Here is an 18499-nt window from a genome sequence, read left to right as displayed (position 1 = left end):
CAGGTGTTAGGGGGTCCCCAAAGCCTGCTTCTTCCTACCTGGCTTTCTCTCCTCCCCACCCATCTCACTCCCTTCTCCCCACCCATCTCACTCCCTTCCCCCCTCCCCGGGCTGGGGAGGAGAGGACTGGGGGCTGGTGCCGACCACTTCATCTGCCAGGCGGGTCCGCGGGAGGGGGGGGGCGGAGGAGGCGTCCGCGGTGACGGAACAGAAGCCCACGCACCGACAGCCCCTTGGCCGGGGCGCCCCGAGCCTCGGCCCTTCCCGCCACCGGTTCGGCCCCGCGGCCGCTCGGCAGGCGGCGGCAGCCACTCGCGCTCCAGCTTCTCCGGGGCTCCGCGAGCTCCAGACCCACTCGGCCGCGGCCCGGGCCCGGCATTCGGACGCCCGCGGCCGTCGCCCACCCGCCGGCCGACCCAGGAGCCGGGGGAACCCTCGGGGCCCAGGGGCGGCGGCGCCGAGACCCCGCCCCGCCCGGCCGGCCCGCGCCTATCGCCGCGGCCGGGCCTGGTCACGCGGGGAGCCGCGCTGCGGGCTCGGGGCCAGCGGCCGGCGGCTCCGGAGTCGCGGCGGGCCGGGCGGGGGTGGAGGGTGGAGGGAGAAATCGGGACGGGCGGGCCGCGCCAGTCGCCGAGCCGAGCCGAGCCGACCTGAGCCACGCCGAGCGGCGCCGAGCGAGGCGGCCGGATCCCTGAGCGCCCATGCTGCTGACGCTGGCCTGGGGGTCGCTCTTCTTCCCGGGGCTCTTCGCGCTCTCCACCTGGTGGCTGCGCCGCTCGCGGACCGCATGGACGGACAGCGACTGCGTGATGATCAGCACCAGGTACCGGGGCGAGGCCGGGGGTGCCGGCCGGGAACAGGGCGCTGCCCACCCCAGCCCGCCGCGCGCAGGCTGCACCCGCCCCCGGCGCTGAATGAGGGCGGAAAAGGGGGGCGGCAGGAAGCGAGGGGGCTGCCTCTTTGGCTTCCTCGCCCCCTCTTGGCCCCGCTTGGCAGAGTGTTCCGAAGACCCTGTGCGTGCTCCCCGGAGAGAGGAGGAGGGTGGAGGCTGCCCACGCTGGTCAGGATGGGGAGGGAAGTGTCTGTGCATCCCTTGGGGCCTGTGACCGACATCTGCCAGCTGCTTTGGGGGTCAAGAGGGCGGCGGCGGCTCTACCATTTTCCTCAAAGCACTGGCAGCCTAGGGAAAGGTCGTTCAGGTTGAAGATTTTTGGCTTTATCCTGTCCAGAGGACTGGCTTGAGCGCACTTTTTGTTCTTTCTTCTTTTCTGCCCCACGTTAGGCTGGTTTCTTCAGTGCAGGCTGTGCTGGCCACCGGGTCAGGGATCATCATTATTCGCTCCTGCAAAGACGTGGTCACCGACAGGTAACATCGAATGCCAGGTGAAAGGAACGCAAATAACAGGGTTGAGAACTTTTTCGAAGGTCCTACGTTTTATTGGCTCACAGGCGGTAGTTCTTTATCAGCACATGCGTTAGGTAGGTGATTAGTGGGAAAAACTTGGACACCGTAATGAGTCCCTTCCACCTGTCCTTAACCTCTTTAAGCATCCCCAGCTTAGCAGAAGGTAAACTGAAAGTAAACAGAAAAAATGATAGAAAATAACATTCTGTGTCTAATTTAAGGTGGCAGGTTGGAGGACGGTGTGGAAGTGCTTTGTGAGATAGATTAAGTGTGAAAATCATTCAGAAGTGGGTGTGTGGCTTTTGGTTCCTTTAAAGGATCTCACTGGGTTCCCACCCTGGAGATTTCATTGGCCGAGATCTGTCCAGTGTGGTTAACAGTGCCCTCCTAGTAACAGGAACAAAACCACCACCTCCCTGTAGTCCCCCTTCCTCCCCATGCTGCCCTTGTGTTTCTTTTGGATTTGGTTAAGGTGATGAAGAGGCTTCTGGTGCATTCAGAAAACTGACTTGTATGTGTATTAGCGCTCAGCCCAGAGGCGGGTCAGGAAATGGGCATTAGTCTGCAATTTCAGTGAAACAAATCATAAATTAACACCAGGATGGTCTGCTTTGTATATAAAACCAAAAAGCCAAACCCGTTGCCTTCGAGTCAATTCCAACTCTTAGTGACCCTAAAGGACAGAGTAGAGCTACTCCATCGGGTTTCCAAGGAGCGCCTGGTGGATTTGAACTGCTGACCTTTTGTTTAGCAGCTGTAGCTCTTAACCACTATGCCACCAGGGTTTCCACTTTGTATATAGACCTGGGCAGTGATGGTGGTCTTATTTTTCTTTCATGCCATTTTTTCTTTTTTTAATCTGTCTTCCTGGAACAACTCTCACTTTCTCCCTATTAAGGTGGAGAACAATAGTCAAACGTACAGAGAAAGTTTAACAGCCTTCCCTGAACCTTTCCTTGTGTGGACTCTGCTGAGTATCCTGCTTGTCACCTGTTGGCACTGGAGTGCCAGGGGAGCCCGAGTAGGGCACCTGTCTCACTGAAGTCTGCACGTTTGGTGCCTGGATCTTACTGGGGATTAACCCTGCTGTCCGGCATTCATGCCCTTTTTGTGCTATCCTCCTTTTCAGATAAAATCAGTTATTGGCAATGAATCGTAGCTGCTGAGAGAACATAGATCAAGTGACCTTGGATGTATGCACTGAAGGCTAACAGCGTTTGCTTGGCAGAGTCCAATTTTTATTAGAATGAGCATTTTCTGATCATGCAGCAAGCTCCCTCCTTGCTCCCAGTTTGTCAGATCAAACTTGAAACCAGCCTCCTTTCAAGGATTAAAACAAGACAAATGAGAACCCCCAGGACTAGCAGAGCTCACCTGAGGGCAAGCTGCCGGTGACCACTGCATGTTTCAGAAAGAGCTATTTGCACACAATTAACTCTCAGTTCCACAGCAGCATGTGTTATCTCCCACACAAGTATTTTAGTGGCTAGAGCATGGTGACAAACCTGAGTCTGGTTTTCAGGTTCTTCCTTTTATCTCTTTAGGCCTTAGAGTCTCTGTTTGCAAAATGGAAGCAGACACCATATTTTCGTGCCCTTTGCCTTTACACTGGTGTGGAAAGATGCTCTAAAGGTACCTGGATCATCTCCAAACAGAAGGTCTTTAGGGCTCACACTGTGAATCCAAATTATTTTTCTATTTTATGCCTTCTCATTTTATGCTTTTATATAGAGCATCTATATAAAGATGGAAAGGGGTTTGTGTAAATCCCCCAAAATTATCTGCAGAATTTGGTGTGGGATCAAGGATTTCATCAGATTGTTTAAAAGGTCCGAGCCCCTAGAAAGGTTAAGAGCCTTAGCTCTAGGCAATTTTCTCAATTTTAGCACTTGTATTTGTTATTGTTAGCTGTTGTGAAGTCGGCCGGCTTGTGGTGACTCTGTGTGTTACAGAATAGAACTACTCCACAGGGTTTTCTTGGCTGTAATCTTTACAGAAGCAGTTTGCCAGGTCTTTCTTCCATGGAGACGCTGGGTGTGTTTGAACCATCAACTTTTGGATTAGCAGCTGATCCCAGACCTCTTGAGCTATATGGCTCCTTCACTTATATTTAGATAGAGCTTTTTACACTTAATGAGTCACTGAGTGGTACAAATGGTTAAGTGCACAGCTGCTAACAAACAGAAAGGTTGATGGTTCAAATTTACCCAGAGGTGCCTCGGAAGAAGGGCCTGGCAATCTCCTTCCCACAAAATCATAGCCATTTAAAACCCTATGAAGCAGAGTTCTACCCTGAAATACATGGGGTTACTGTGAGTCGGAATTGACTTGATGGCAGCTGGTTTGGTTTGTGTTTTTTTTTACATTTAAAAACACTGTCACATTTTTAGCTTTTTAATCCTCACAGGGAAGTAACACAAGAGTTATTGTCCTCATTTTATAAAGAAATCTAAATCCCTGGTTACTGGTAGTTAAGAGTATAATCTAGATCTTTTGCTAATAATAACAAGTTTTCAAAGAATTCTACCTAAGACCCACAATTTCTGATCTTATTGAATTGGTACCATGTGCAAAATATTAAATCCTAGGGCTCTACTCAAAGGGAGAGGCCACTTATATCTCAGCCAAGGTTTTGGTACCACTGTGATATTTTGCTTGGAACTGCTTTAAGAAAGCAACTGAGACCATAGATGGGTAGTAGAATAAGTATTGCCACCTTTTTACCTAAATAAAATCTGGTTAATTAATTCATCTGCAAGTATATTTGGCACTACGTACTTGTTTGCCTTTATTTCATTGCTTATTCATTACTTAATTATGCTACGGCAAATGTGAACAGCAACTTTTTGGGAATAGAAACAGGGATGGTACCATGTGTAGAGAGCATGTTTCCAGTGTTGCAGTTCAGTGGGCTGGCTCCTTAGGAAGGCACCTGAAACATAGTTAAAAATACAGATTCGGGGGTCCTAGGTATACGCATTTAGAATATCTGGAACATGCACTTCGTAACAAGCCCTGAAGGTGATTCTGATGGTCAGATAGTTTGGGAACCGTAAAACTAAACTCTTTCTTCTCCCTAACATGTGGATACTCAAAAACAAAAACAAAAGCAAACAAATTGCCAGTTGAGTGAATCCAGTCCTTCCCAACATGGTACATGATTTCGACTTGTACGTTGCAGTGCAATGAATTACTTAGTATGGCCCTTCTACCCATAGTCTTTGTAACTCCCCTCCAAATAACTGGGCAGGATGATGCAAATGAGGTGCTTGTGGCCCACCAAGGGGATTGGGTAGCTTGCCAATATGTAAATAAGGTGCATGGCATCCTTGTATGGATGGGACCATTCAAATAAAGCGTCTGGAACCCTAACAAGGGGATTGGTCAGTTTTGCCATCCCACTAGGCTTAAGATAGACATCCCAGAGGCGGGAAGGGAGGATCTCACCACCACCAAGAAAGAAGAGCCAAGAGTGGAGCGCCTCCTTTGGACCTGGGATCCTTGCACTGGGAAGCTCCTGGAACTAGGAGACCAAGAGAGAGGGGCTGTAACATGGAAGACGGTGAGAAACGGTGACAGAGAAGCAGTGACAAGAGACCAGCAGGAGACTGGCAGGAGATGGTGCAGCGGGCTTCCCAGCCCTCAGAGCAAGAAAGCTGAGTGCCTTCAGGCCAAGGCTTACTGGCGGAGTAGGGTGCCTCTGGGCACTTATCGGCAGAGCTAAAAGAGCTTTGTAATACTTGCCAGAGCAGGGCAGAGGCCAAGGGGCCAGAAAGAGGCATGGCTGCGGGTATGGATGAAATGAAGCTGTCCCAATCAAAGAACTGTATCCTGAGCATTCCTGAACCTGCATTGTAACCTGTTACTTCCCTAATAAACCCCATAATCATGAGTATTGTCTGTGAGTTCTGTGTGGCCATTGCAATGAATTATCAAACTCAGCAGAGAAGTAGAGAGTGCCATGAGAGTGGCAGTTGATGTCAGAATTGGTAAAAAGGTTGGCCAGTGGAGGTATGTCTGACCTCCACCTCATAGGAATCAGCCTTGGGCTGTTGATCTTGATTCTCCCTCCTCCTTGTGAAGTTAGAGGTCAGACGCCCCCACCACACCATTTTTACAGATGTTTTTTCACATAAACTTTCTATAGAAGGTTCAGGAATGCTCAGGATACAGTTCTTTGATTGGGACAGCTTCATTTCATCCATACCCACAGGCATGCCTCTTTCTGGCCCCTTGGCCTCTGCTCTGCTTTGGCAAGTATTACAAAGCTCTTTTAGCTTTTTTTTATAGAAAGTTTATCATTTGGGAACAAAATTATATTAATTGTAGAGACTTCTAATATCTTCTATGACAGTAATAAACTATCATTTCAATTTAGCAAATATTGAGTCAGTCCCTTTGGATAGGATTGACACAGAGTGTTCATGCTTGGGTTTGGGAAAACCCATTGTGACAAGTAAATGGGATCACTGTCTTTTGTCCCAACTTCTTTCTTGGTATCTAACTGCTGTAAGGTAGTCCTTAAGCCCGGGCTCAGAGACAGACTTTTTTCAGTGAGTGGAATTGGGATTAGCCATAGAATTAAAAAGATTACAAAGAAAGTGGTCAGGGTTACCCCCAGATACTCCCTAGAGTGGCATTGCATGCAGGTGCAAAAGGAAACTTGTAGGGTCAAGAATTTCAGTGAGTAGACTCCCAACTGTTGAGCAACTGAGGGGAGTTAAACTGGAAATATTGGATTTGGGATTTGGGACACCTTCCAAACCAGTAACTTGGTGGGGCTGTTGAGTCATTTGTGTATGTATCTGTATCAAAGTCAGCTTATATCACAAAATGCCAGAAATTCTATTGCAAATAAGCCGCTAAATCCAGCAGAAAATGAAACAATGACAGCAAGTCTCTTAAACTTTGGGACTGAGTGAATCCCTGGGTTTCTGCCTTTTGACGCTGATGAATTTTGCCTGTAATTTAGAGAAAGTTGTTCACTCTCCTTGTTGATCAGTTTCAGCATCTTCATTCTAAAGTATTTGGAATAAAAACTAAGCTGAAGGGAATGTGTTTGAGAAGACGTCATTGATATTCATAATTATTTCATGGACGATTCATATACTTTCTTTCAGGCACTGGCTTGCTCGAGAATATGTCTGGTTTTTGATTCCATACATGATCTACGACTACTACGCCATGTACCTCTGTGAATGGTACAAAACCAAGGACAAGAGCCACAGACACTCCCTCACCGTTTTCCAAAACTTCCTAAGTCAGAACCGTCTCATGATCACACACCATGCGGTCATTCTCTTCGCCCTTGTGCCTGTTGCGCAGGTAAGGCCTCCCGGGACCAGCAGCCTTGGTCGTTCATTTTCTCCCATTGAGCTGAATATCCTGACCATTACTTAGGATCAGGATCGCCCGGCTTTTCTTTCCCTTTCCTGGTGCACCTACTGTCCTTGTGCCAGCTGCTTCTGCGTTAAACCCCCATGCAAATAGTGTGGAAAAAGAACAGTCTGAAATGTTTGTGAGCCTCCTTCCCAACATTGTTCTTTTTTTCCCCTCTAAATTGTATTTATTTTGTTGTTATTGTTGAATATACATACACCAATTCAACAGTTTCTACATGTAAAATTTAGTGACATTGATTACATTCGAGTTGTGCAACCATTCTCACCCTCTTTTTCTGAGTTGTCCCTCCCGTATTGACATAAACTCACTGCCCCCTAAGGTTCCTATCTAATCTTTCGAGTTTCTGTTGTCAATTTGATCCCTTATAGGTCGTTTTTAAAAGAGTATAATGCTCAACTTTTTTACTAGTTAAGCTAAACTATTGTTTGGTTTTAATATTTCAGATTTAAAATTTAATAATCCCTCGGGGATATTTTTGGTTTAAAGTTTAAAGATTATCTCAGGGCAATAGTTTTAGAGGTTCATCCACCCTGCCTAGCTCCAGAAAGTCTAGAGTCCATGAGAATTGAAATTCTGTTGTGCATTTTCCCGCTTTTGATCAGGATTCTTCTATGGAATCTTTGATCAAAATGTTCAGTAATGGTAGCTAGGCATGATCTGGTTTTTAGGGTCTCAGGGCAAAGGAGGCAGTAGTTCTGGAGGCAGTTAGCCACACAGTCCATATCCTCCTCCCACTCCTGACTCTCCTTCTTCCTCTGTTGCTCCAGGTGAATAGAGGACAATTGTTGTGCCTTGGATGGTCGCTTGCAAGCTTTTAAGATCCCAGGCACTACATGACAAACTAGGAGGTAGAACAGGAACACTGAGCACATTATTAGCCCAGTTAACTGGGATGTCCCAGGAAACCATGACCCTAAACCTCCAAACCAAGGAACCAAATCCCATGAGGTGTTTGGTTGTACATAAGCAGCCTCAGCAACTACTCTTTCTTTTTGTTGTTATAATCAACATCATTCTTTTTAGTAATCCCACAAACTCGTTGAAAAAAAACCCGTTGCCGTCAAGTCAGTTCTGACTCATAGCATTTGTTAAATGTTCTGTCTTTAGTTCATACAGTATAACATACAGAACAATATTTAAAAAAATGAGAGTAACTCAATCAACTGGCTATTTGCTCTAACAGTGCCAGAGAGTATTGTATGCATTATTTTGATGTCACAGAAAACATGCCCTCAAAGCAAATAGCCTCTTAATTTCTCACCAGACCCATTTTCCCATGAAAACCGACTCAACAAATCCCAAGAAATGGGAATGCAGAAGGGAAACGGATAATTTCTGAGTGTCTGCCATATGGCAGGTCCTCGATTTAAAAGCTCATAGCTTTCTAAATAGTAGAAATTATCAGCCCTATACCATAGATGAGGTCCCTGGGTGGCCCAAACAGTTTGCATTCAACTACTAGCCTAAAGGTTGGTGGTTCAGACCCACCCAGTGGCACCAAGGACGAAAGCCCTGGCGATCGGCTTCGGTAAAGATTATAGCCAAGGAAACCCTGTGGAGCAGTTCTACTGTGTGACACGTGGGGCTGCCGTGGGTCAGGATCCACTTGGCGGCAACAGGCTTGGTTCTTTGTTTTACAACACAGATGGAGAAATGGGGGTTCCATAAATTTATTTATCTCACTTAGTGGTAGTAAGTGGCAGAGCTGATATTTTGTGCTTCGCTGCCTTCTGGAAAGAGACAAAGGAGAGGCAGAGTGCATTACATTTTTTCAGAAGACTCTCTTGATTACGTTGGCACCCTAAGATCTAGTTCAGGGCCTGGCACATATTTTGTTGAACTGAACTGGTCCAGTGCCCTTGGCCTAAGTTAGGTACTCAGAGTAGGCTAAACCTCCTTCCTGCTTTCACTGACATGCGGAGAAAGTTTGGGGTGTGATGCCATCATCAGCCTATGTGAATTTCCCTCTGGGTCCTGGGCATCCAACCATCAAAGTGCTATAGCGGTGGAAGCAGCAGAATATTAACTGGGTCTCCACTTGCGCATTTAGTGTTTCCCTTGCTGTTCATGATCTCTCATGGTTACCCTTCTCAGTAGTCAGAATTTTCCTTCCGGTGGTCTCTTAACCTCCATTTCTTATTTCCCTTTTTCCTCTCTTCTTCTGCAGAGGCTTAGGGGAGACCTGGGGGACTTCTTTGTTGGCTGTATCTTTACGGCAGAGCTGAGTACTCCGTTTGTGTCGCTGGGCAGAGTTCTGATTCAGGCATGTATGAATGAAATGACAGGAATAGTTTGGGAGGGAACTGACTCTGCTTTTCCTTTGTGGTTTGTGGGTTTGGAGAAATCCCTAAGTGCTAGGAATAGTGGGATAGGAGAACTTTCAACAGACTGAAAGGTCGATAGGTCATCTGAGCCAGTGCGGAATGAAATCATAGGTTTAATCCAAGTTGCTACACCTCATTATATATTTTTTTCCTGGCCCCAGACTGTTTTCTCTAACCCACTGTTCTGTACTCCAGTTAGCTGAGTGGCTTAGGCAAATTCAGCATTACTGTTGGAAAAACTACAAGGCTATATGCCTGCATAAATATGGCAGTGCTCAGCAATCTTTTCCGCGAGTCTCAGAGAACTCAATGCATTTCGAGGTGTCAAAGAATTTAACGGTGGTAGAATGCTCACCGTCCATGCGGGAGACCTGGGTTCCATTCCTGGCCAGTGCACCTCACGTGCAGTCACCACCCGTAGGTCTGTGGAGGCTTGCATGTTGCTGTGATGCTGAACAGGTTTCAGCGGAGCTTGTACTCTAAGACAGACTAGGAGGAAAAGCCTGGCAGTCTACTACTGAAAATCAGCCAGTGAAAACTCTATGGATGACAATGGTCAGATACTGTTATGCATGGGGTCGCCATGAGTCAGGGTCAACTCAGCCACACCCTACAACCACAGGTCTTCATTAGTACTCGTTACCTGCTTGGCCTTGACTGTTGTGGAACTTGGGCAGAACAAGGAATGGCTAGTCGTTCCCCGATGCCCCAACCTTGTGGTGACTTTGCATCCTCCTTCCTTCTTCTTTTGCAGCTAAAGCAGCAGCACACCCTTCTGTACAAGGTGAATGGCGTCCTCACCCTGGCCACCTTCCTTTCCTGTCGGATCCTTCTTTTCCCCTTCATGTACTGGTCGTATGGCCAACAGCGGGGACTAAGCCTGTTCCAAGTGCCATTCCATATCCCTTTCCACTGCAATGTGGCCAATGCCTTCCTCATCGCTCCCCAGATCTACTGGTTCTCCTTGCTGTGCAGGAAGGCAGCCCGGCTCTTTGGTGCTCCCCAAGCCAAAAAGGATGGTTAAGTGCTCCCAGGAGTCAGGCAGTGACAGTGCCTCCTCACATTAGCTGCCTTCTCCACCCAGTATTCTGTGGACCAAATCGTGCCCTGGATGGCCTCAGCCTTTTGGTTATTCATAAGCAGATCGTTTGAGTTTTTCTAAGGAATGTTCATATTACTCCCCTGCTCTAACCTGCCCCTTTTGCAAGAGCACTTTCTTCTTAGTAACAACTATTAGATCCTGTCAGACCTCGACTGGCAGCAAGGTGGTTTTAGTGCAAACCTGAGGATTCTTCCTTGGGTCCTATCTCAAGGGCTCTGGGAGGCAGAAGCATGGAGCGTGGAGTAAGGGGACCAGGGTGTTAAGGATGTGGGCACCCACCTGGCCCTACATATTGGTGCCAGCCTCCCACCTATACGATCAACCTCTCAGGGCAAGGATCCACACATACTTACTAGGCCAGCAGAAGCAGCGATAACTTGGTTCTCGAAGTAATGTCTTCTTGCGACGTTGGCCTGGAAAAATCATAGTGGGTAGGTAGTTTTTATTGTTTACTACGGTGATGACCCATTGGTTCTTTGCCTAATCCTCTCATCCATGTGCCAACATTAGTCTCATGTCTACTGACTTCTAGTCAGAAGTCTTACTTGGGTGGAGGCGGTGGGTAGGCAGGCAGGGATGGGAACCTGAAGCACTTGATAGGTATAGATTCCAAATGGTCAGCACTACCTTTATGGGCTGACTTGGTAAGACGACCAGTGTCAAACTTGTGAGCTTGTTACAGTCACAAATACTCCTTTTTCAGCATGTCCCCTCAGGCCTGTTCTCCCCATATCCACGAGATTCATAAAAACGTCAGGGGCAGTGGAATGATGGCTTCAGTAGCTCCTTACTGAGTAATGCTACTCTTTGACACTGTCCTTTTCATATGAAATGGAAACAGACTTCTATACTCGACAATGAGATGTCTCATCAAGACTGCAGCGTGCTTTCCACGGTCTCCTGATAACCCAGAGCTTGTGATCCAAAGCCCATTCCTCTATGAGTGTACCTGCCTTCTTAACCACAGAAGGCTGGAGAGCAAGAGTGCACACAGCCCTGGCCAAAGTATGTCCTGTAGACAGACTCCTTCTTCCTAAGGGGTCACCTGTTGCCCTTCACCCACCATTTGCCAATAGGATTCTCTGGTGCCAACACTAATCATTCCTTATCAACTAGGATGGGTTTTAGAAACTGCTACCATGAAGTTTTTCAAGTAGAAGCGAAAACTAGAATTTTTAAACTGTCTTTTAATTCATTGTTGTCCATGAACTTTTAAAGTACTGAATATGTAACTGTCTCAGATTTTGACTTTCAGTTGTTAATGGGTGCCATTTAAAAAATGTAAAATGCTGTCATTTTTGTTTACTATCAGATCTTCATAAATCACCCCATGGTGATTAAATTGCACTAATTATTTCTGAACTTCCATTTGTCAAATACATCAATACCAGCCTCCTCTGAGAACCATCCTGTGACCTGACACAACCAGCTGCTCTATCTTCTGGTCTGTGTTTATGTCCATGAAACTGGCAGAGGTGGGGGAAGAGGAGGGTGCTTTCAGACTCTAGAAGGGCCAGACTCATAATCGAATGTTTTCAGTTCACGGTTCCAAGATTATACTGAAGGTCTGCAAAATTTAAGGCCAGGAGTTGGAAGGGTGAAAACCCAATAGTTGGCCATAGTCAGTCCACTTTAGGTGGGAGAGGGAACCTGAGTAATGCCCCATTTCAGATGAAGGTGTGAATTTGAAGAAGGTGATGGGGCATATCCTTTTCCCTCTCGTCTCCCAAAATAAACATCTTGCCAACGAGTTCTCAGAGTTCTGTAATCTACCCTGAATACCTTAAATTCATTTTTATGGTTCTGCAAACACCATTCTGTATTCCCACTTTCTTCAAAACCATGACAACCCCACCCAAGGCAGAGGATAATTACACCCATCCCTTAAACACATCTCAACTGTGTTTATCAGACCTAGTTTTAGGACAGCCCCTTCTGGATCTACAGAGTTAGACAGTATGCAGTTAGAAGTCCTCAATTCAGAAGACACCCATTTTCTAGAGGTTATTAATCTACCTCCTTAAGGCTCAGTTTTTCTTGGTCCAATCCTTATTTTACAATGGTGTTGGCCTCTTGGGTACAAAAATCACATGGCCAGTTGGTGCCAGAGCCAGGGCTAGAATAGAGCTCTTTTCCAAGTTGCTGCCGTTTCCAAGATACCGCATGAAAAATATTAAAATGTTGAAATGACCCTTGAAGGATTCAATGTACAAGAACACACATTCCCAGTAATTTTTTTCCCACTTGGGTGGTTTCACCTTTAGGCTTATTTGTCATATTCTAGGGTGCAAAAAGGTCCGGTGGTAGTGCAGATGATTTGCACTTGACAAAGTTTGATGGTTCAAACCCACCCAGTGGCACTGCAGAAGAAGGGCCTGGCAATCTGCTTCCATAAAGATTACAGCCAAAAAAACCCTATGGAGCAGTTCTACTCTGGAACACATGGGGTTGCCATGAGTTGGGATCGACTTGATAGCAAGGGGTAGGGCGAGACAAGATGAAACTCAAGAGAATTTTATTATAATTTGTATGTTACAAATCCCTAAGAAACTATTTTCTTTACACTGTTATTGCCATATACTTTTTATCTCGTATACAACGTCACACTGTAAAGTTTGTGCTTCTCAGCTCTAGCCCCTACAGACCCACCCTGTTGAGGCCCAGCTTTTTTCTGATCTGCAAAGATCAGAAGTTGTTGATTTTCTGTAGCAGGGTGTGACGCCGTTCCTCCGGGCTAATGTTCTCAGCGATGGACTTTAAGAAGCGCTGCTCATTCACCTTCTGGAGCAAAGAACTAATAGAAGGATTGGCCTTGCACAGGGTTTCATAGCAAGTGAGGATCTCCAAGGCTAGAACATAGAGTGGTTCACACACCTCTTGGTGGAGCATGGCCATGATGTGCAGAACATGACAGAATATCTGGGTATAAACAAACAAGGCTTCCTGGGTCAGGTCCTGTTCTTGTCCTTGGGTCCAAGGGCTCACTGACTGTATCAACCTAACCGAGTCCAGGAGGTTGGTCAGACTGCTACAGAGGAGCTTGACCACATGGCTCCAGCCGTCTAAAGGAAGCCAATTACGACAACTCTGGCTGCAGAGAAACTGGAAAACTCTCAGGAAGAGTACGGAGAGTTGGAGCTCCTGGGCGAAGGGCTTCAGGTTGAGCAGGGGGACAAACTGAATATATTCCAGGCTGTACGGGACATGTAGGAGCTGTTTCTCCAACAGTTTCCTGGTCAGCTGGTGAAGGTACTGCCACTCCTGGGGGCTGCACCAAGGCATGACTTGCACAAGGGCTACCAGAAAGCCCTTGCTGAACAGTCTGACCTCCTCTGGATTGCCCACATCTACCACCAAGAGGGAGAGCATCTGCTCACAGATGCTGCTGGAGATACAGCAGCACTCCATCCAAGCCAGAAGTCCTGTGCCTGGCCCGTACCCTGGGTGGGCCTGGGAGGTCCACTCACCCTCGGAAAGCTTACAGATCTCGAAAAGTGTGGCTGGCACCTCACACTTGAAGTGGCCCTCAAAGAAATTCTTCAGTCTCAGGCCCACAGTCCAGTCTAGCTGTTCCAACTTCCGGTGGAGCCAGGACAGGGACTTGGTCCAGGTGTCAGGGGAGAAGGTCTCTGCATTAGCTAACACAATCTCACAAAGGCGTGCCAGGATATGGATCACCAGATCCTTCCCCTCCAAAGAGAGGTACCGCTTTTCCTTGGGGAGCTGCCAGTATTTGCCGTAGCAATCCAGGAGCTGGCATAAGCTGAAAACCAGGGGGAACGGAGAGCAAGTCTGGAGCCAGTACTCGTCTAAGCCTGCGTTTGCTTCTAGAGTCTGGATGAAGATCTTCAGGCTGAGGTCGACCTCTTCAACATCCAGCATCAAGAAAGGCAGGACAAATTCCTTGAGCACCTCATCTGGCTCAAGAAGAGCAGCAACTGGAATCCCCTGGGGCTTCACAGGACTCATCAGGCAGCTGAGGAACTCCAAAAACTGCTTTTCTTCCTTGGATGTCGAGAACTTTCCCCACACAGTTTCTTTGAGGCATGACACCATGAATGTGGTGGCTGGGTTTGGCCCCTGCTCTTCTGCGAACCTGAGGGCGGGGAAGGCACTGAGAATCTGAGCCAGGAACTTGTGGGTGCCGAGATTGATGACAGCCATGCCACACATTTTCTTGACCGTGATTTCTGGGTGCAGTATCACCAGCCGGGCCACAGAAGCCACCGCTTTGGCCAAGCCCTGTTCAGAGGCACTCTGTGTGAGCTGGTTAAAAGTGGTATTGAGGTCTTCTTGGAAACCCTCTAAGTAAGCCAGCAACTTCTCTGAGAGGCCCTTTCGCCCCCAGGAATGCAGGATGCCTGAGAGGACTTTATTTTTATCTGGCAGCGAGAGGTCTGCATAGCATTCCAGGATCAAGTCAACCACTTGTTTGATCTGAGACTCGGGGATGACTCTGTCAGATGTGCTGACTTCCATCACTGTCTCCAACAGCTTTAACACCAAGCCTGGCTCTCGGAAGAGAGCCCTGTTATTAACCAGGCAGGCGAGCCACTCATCTGAGAAGGCCCACTTCTTCTCAGAGGCAAAAACATAGCACATTTCCATATGCCGGTCCATCTTCTTCTCAATAATGGCCATGGCAATGGAGGCAGTGATGTCCTTCTCCAGACCTCTGTTCTTCAGCACCCTGCTCGTTTTCTTCAGGAAGTCCTTGACACACTCTGCCAAGTCAGAGACCACCTCGCTCTCTTCCTTAGACAAGGTTGTGGTATCCAGGTAGAGCTTCAAGTTCTGGCTGAAGGAAGTCAGACTGTCACACAGCCGGTAGCTATCATAGCTTGTCCCCTGGCTGCTGTTGAGCATGGCCTGCAGCTCTTCTCCCCACTCCCGCAGCAGGCTGAGCATGTACTCAAACCCAACAAACAGCGTCTCAGTTGGGAGCCTGGCCAGCGAGTTCAGGCTGACATCCCGCTCTGCCTCCTTTACCTTCTCTGTCAGCGCCTGTTGGTGGTATGGCTTCTGGGTGTCTGAATTCCACACGGAAATGACGGTTGCCAGTTTGTCCAGATACACGGTGGCAGACACTTCCTGGGGGTCCTCCTCCACAAGGGCAAACACCGTCAGCATGTCGGCCAAGTTGGCCAATGCGCAGCACTTCATTCCAGGACACAGGATTTTATTCTGGATTTGCTTCAGCCCGTTGAGCAGCATGGCCAACAGGGGCATGGTGGGACACACATCTGGGTCTGACTTGAACCTCTTTGGAGGATGGCAGAAGTCATCTGAAGAAGACAAATACTTATGGGCCATTGTCCTAAACTGCGAGAGCAGAGGGTCCTGCTGATTGCCCTTGTGCTTCATCATTTCCCACCAGATGTCTAGGAAGAAGGCCACATCCTTTGAAGAAGTGTTAACAGTCATGTGTTCCAAAAAGCGCTCTAGCTCTACGCGGCAGATGGTGGTGGGCAGGGCCATCAGGAGCTGGATAAAGAGTCCAGAAGCTTCCAGGGACTTGAGCAGCTCAAAAAGGATTGTGTGATTGATAGTGGGAAGCATGTTGCCTACTGAGAAAAACACATCCTCCTGCCACCGGGTTTCAGTGTCAGAAGGGGTGGCAGGGTAGGGCTGAAGAACCTTGGCCCAGATAATGATCAGAGCTTTCTTCTTCCAGGCAAAGGGCTGGGAGCACGCTGTGGCCGAGATCTCTTTCAAGGCCTCCACAATGGGCTGCCCAACATGTTCCCAGTCAGACTTGGTCAATTCTGCCAGTGCTTTGGGGCGGAAAAGCTGCTCGGCCAGCAAGAAGCCCCCATGCAGAATAGTCATTTCTTCACAGATGTTCAAGGGGCCTGCGTGGAGAGAAGCCAAAGAAAGTGGTGAAAATTTTTCAATAAGTAAGCAGAAGTTAGAGGGAGAGACAGCACTTAGGCTGGCTGTCACTATCAGGGTTAGAGAGGACAAGGTTTTAGATGAGATCAGTGAGAAGGGGAGAGGAGGGATAGTTACAAAAGCCACTGCAGAGCTGGAGTGAGACTTAGCTGAGGAATAAAAAATGACTCACAAGTTCTCTAGCCTGGGAACTGGGAGGCTAAGGAGCACCATTAGAAACAGGTAACAGAGGAGAAGACAAGTTTGGTTTTGGTTGTTTGAAGTCTGAGGTAAAATGTTAAGATAGAGGTGTCCTCCAGCAACAGGAAATGCAGGTCTAAGGCTCAAGAAGAAAGTCAGCGCTGAAATGTGACTTTGGTAGCTGTCTGACCGGGGGGAGCCCTGAAACCAAGGCTCAGGATGTTCCGCCAGGGTCCCAAAGTATGGTCCCTATGATTCTGTAAATTTAATTTCATTGCTCTTTGAATTTACTTAGAGCTGATGTCTGGCTCCCAACACTCCTGCCTTCCAGAGACAACAGTATGTACATGTGCTACTTGAAGTAATAAGCCCCCAAGCAGTTAATAGCTGGGTAACTTCCAAGTGCTTTATGGCTAGCTGGTACTTGGGGGTACGCACCGTTTATTAACTGCTTACTCTATGTCAGGCACTGTGCCAAGCACACATACCAAAAAAAAAAAAAAAAAACAACCACTGACATCGAGTCAATTCCGACTCATAGTGCCCCTATAGATCTTTTAATCTTCAAAACAACTTTCTGGGGACGATGATTCCTGTTTTAGACACGGGAACATTGAGGCCCAGGAACACTTAATATGCTCAGAGTGTCACAACTACAAAGTGGTGGGACTCGGACAGAAACCACCACAGCTCCAGGGCTCCAAACTCTTCAAGCTCTGCCATTCTACCACTGGAGGGCTGAGGGGACAGGGCCCAGGACATTTCTCTATAGCTGACTAGGGTACCACCCCCTTAACAGCATAGCCAGCGAGGTGGGAGGCTTGAGAACGGGGGAGCAATTTATATACACTTCTCCCTCCGTTTTTCCAACCATGCCTAAGAGGACTCTGAATCAAGATGCCCGCAGGTTCAAAGGCACCATCTCAGCTGCAATCATTCCCACCAAACCCCAAAACCAAACCTATTACCATCGAGTCGATTCTGACTCCTAGCGACGCTATAGGAGAGTAGAACTGCCCTATAGAGTTTCCAAGAAGAACCTGGTGGATTTGAACTACCAACCTTTTGGTTGGCAGCCGTAGAACGTAACCACTAAGCCACCAGGGTTTCCAACCACTCCAACAACCGCCACAAATTCGACGGGCTTGCTGTGCGGTAGGCGCTGTACCCGACCCTGTCTGTATACACGTGAACTCAAAACTCTCAAAAGCTCTATGAAGTAGATACATTATCATTGCCCCCATTTTCATCGATGAGGAAACCTGATGAGGGTAAGAAACTTGCCCAAGAACTTAGTTCAATAAATGTGCCAGTTCAAGGCACCCCTGAGTTCCCCGGGGCCTCCGAGCCAGCCTTTTCCAAACCACGTGCACTAACCCTTCCCACTTTCAGAAAACCTAACTCCACATCCGCCTGGCTTTTCACCGGGAAAGGGGCCGGGAGAGGGCAAGAGGCGGTCAAGTAACAGCCAGCCAGGGGCTAGAGCCCGGCCTCTGGATCCTGGGTTTCCAAGGACATCCCCGCCCGCCAAAACCTCTGCCCGACCGGGAGGTGCTTTTTGGCCGGGGCCCTCCCGAGCGTGCGCAGCGGGAGTGGGAGGGCCGGGCAGAACCGCTCTAGTTCCCCGTTGCGGGACGTGGTCCGGGCTGGCCCGGGACTCGGGGACCGCGACACCCACCTAGGTCCATGGCGGCGGCGCTGCCGGCGGCGTGGGGCCGCCCCTCCCCCTCAGAGGCGGCGAGTGCGGCGCAGGCGCCACGCCACAATGGGCGGGGCAGGGGGAGGTACAATGGGCCGCGCCTCAGTCCCCGCCCACAGCCTCAACACTCGCTCCCTCCGGGACCGCGGCCCCGCTCCGCCGCTCAGCGCGCACGCGCAGCTCCTACCAACTAGCCCGCGGCGCCGAGCCCGCAGCGCCCCCTATCGGCCAGAGCCCTCCCGCCAGCCAACCAGCAGGTACCTGCACCTCCCTCCCGCGGCTGCGTGCCCCGCCCCGGCCCTCCCGCTCTCTAGTCCCCGTCCCGGCCTTGGCTCCAACCCCGGCCGCGCTCCCTTTCAAGGCTCTACTCAGCCACCCATCTGCCCAGTACCATTCCCAGATCAGCTTCCTGAATACCAGTCGGCCTACCCATTAGCCCCGTCCCTGGCCCCACACTCACCCCCACACACAGTTCACCCAAACGGAATGCCCCT

The 18499-nt window shown here is 48.8% G+C and overlaps 2 protein-coding genes across 2 annotated transcripts; one reads left to right on the top strand and one right to left on the bottom strand.

Annotated features, from left to right (window-relative positions):
- The first annotated feature begins 649 nt into the window (after positions 1–649).
- Positions 650–12365, top strand: TLCD3A (TLC domain containing 3A). Its single transcript, XM_003416804.4, has 5 exons — positions 650–823; positions 1283–1366; positions 6526–6730; positions 8976–9071; positions 9887–12365. The coding sequence occupies exons 1-5, from the start codon at positions 702–704 to the stop codon at positions 10154–10156; spliced, it is 777 nt and encodes a 258-aa protein (XP_003416852.1). The 5' UTR covers positions 650–701; the 3' UTR covers positions 10157–12365.
- GEMIN4 (gem nuclear organelle associated protein 4) lies at positions 11928–18032 on the bottom strand. The gene is made up of 2 exons (XM_003416970.4): positions 17985–18032; positions 11928–16086 (listed from the first exon to the last, which is right to left on the bottom strand). Exons 1-2 carry the CDS (start codon positions 17992–17994, stop codon positions 12920–12922), a joined length of 3177 nt encoding a protein of 1058 aa, XP_003417018.1. The 5' UTR covers positions 17995–18032; the 3' UTR covers positions 11928–12919.
- Between the last annotated feature and the right edge of the window lie 467 nt (positions 18033–18499).

The sequence above is a fragment of the Loxodonta africana genome, chromosome 18, assembly GCF_030014295.1.
Source record: "Loxodonta africana isolate mLoxAfr1 chromosome 18, mLoxAfr1.hap2, whole genome shotgun sequence".
In the NCBI taxonomy this organism is placed as follows: Eukaryota; Metazoa; Chordata; class Mammalia; order Proboscidea; family Elephantidae; genus Loxodonta; species Loxodonta africana.
This window is presented reverse-complemented; position numbering and strand designations above follow the sequence as displayed.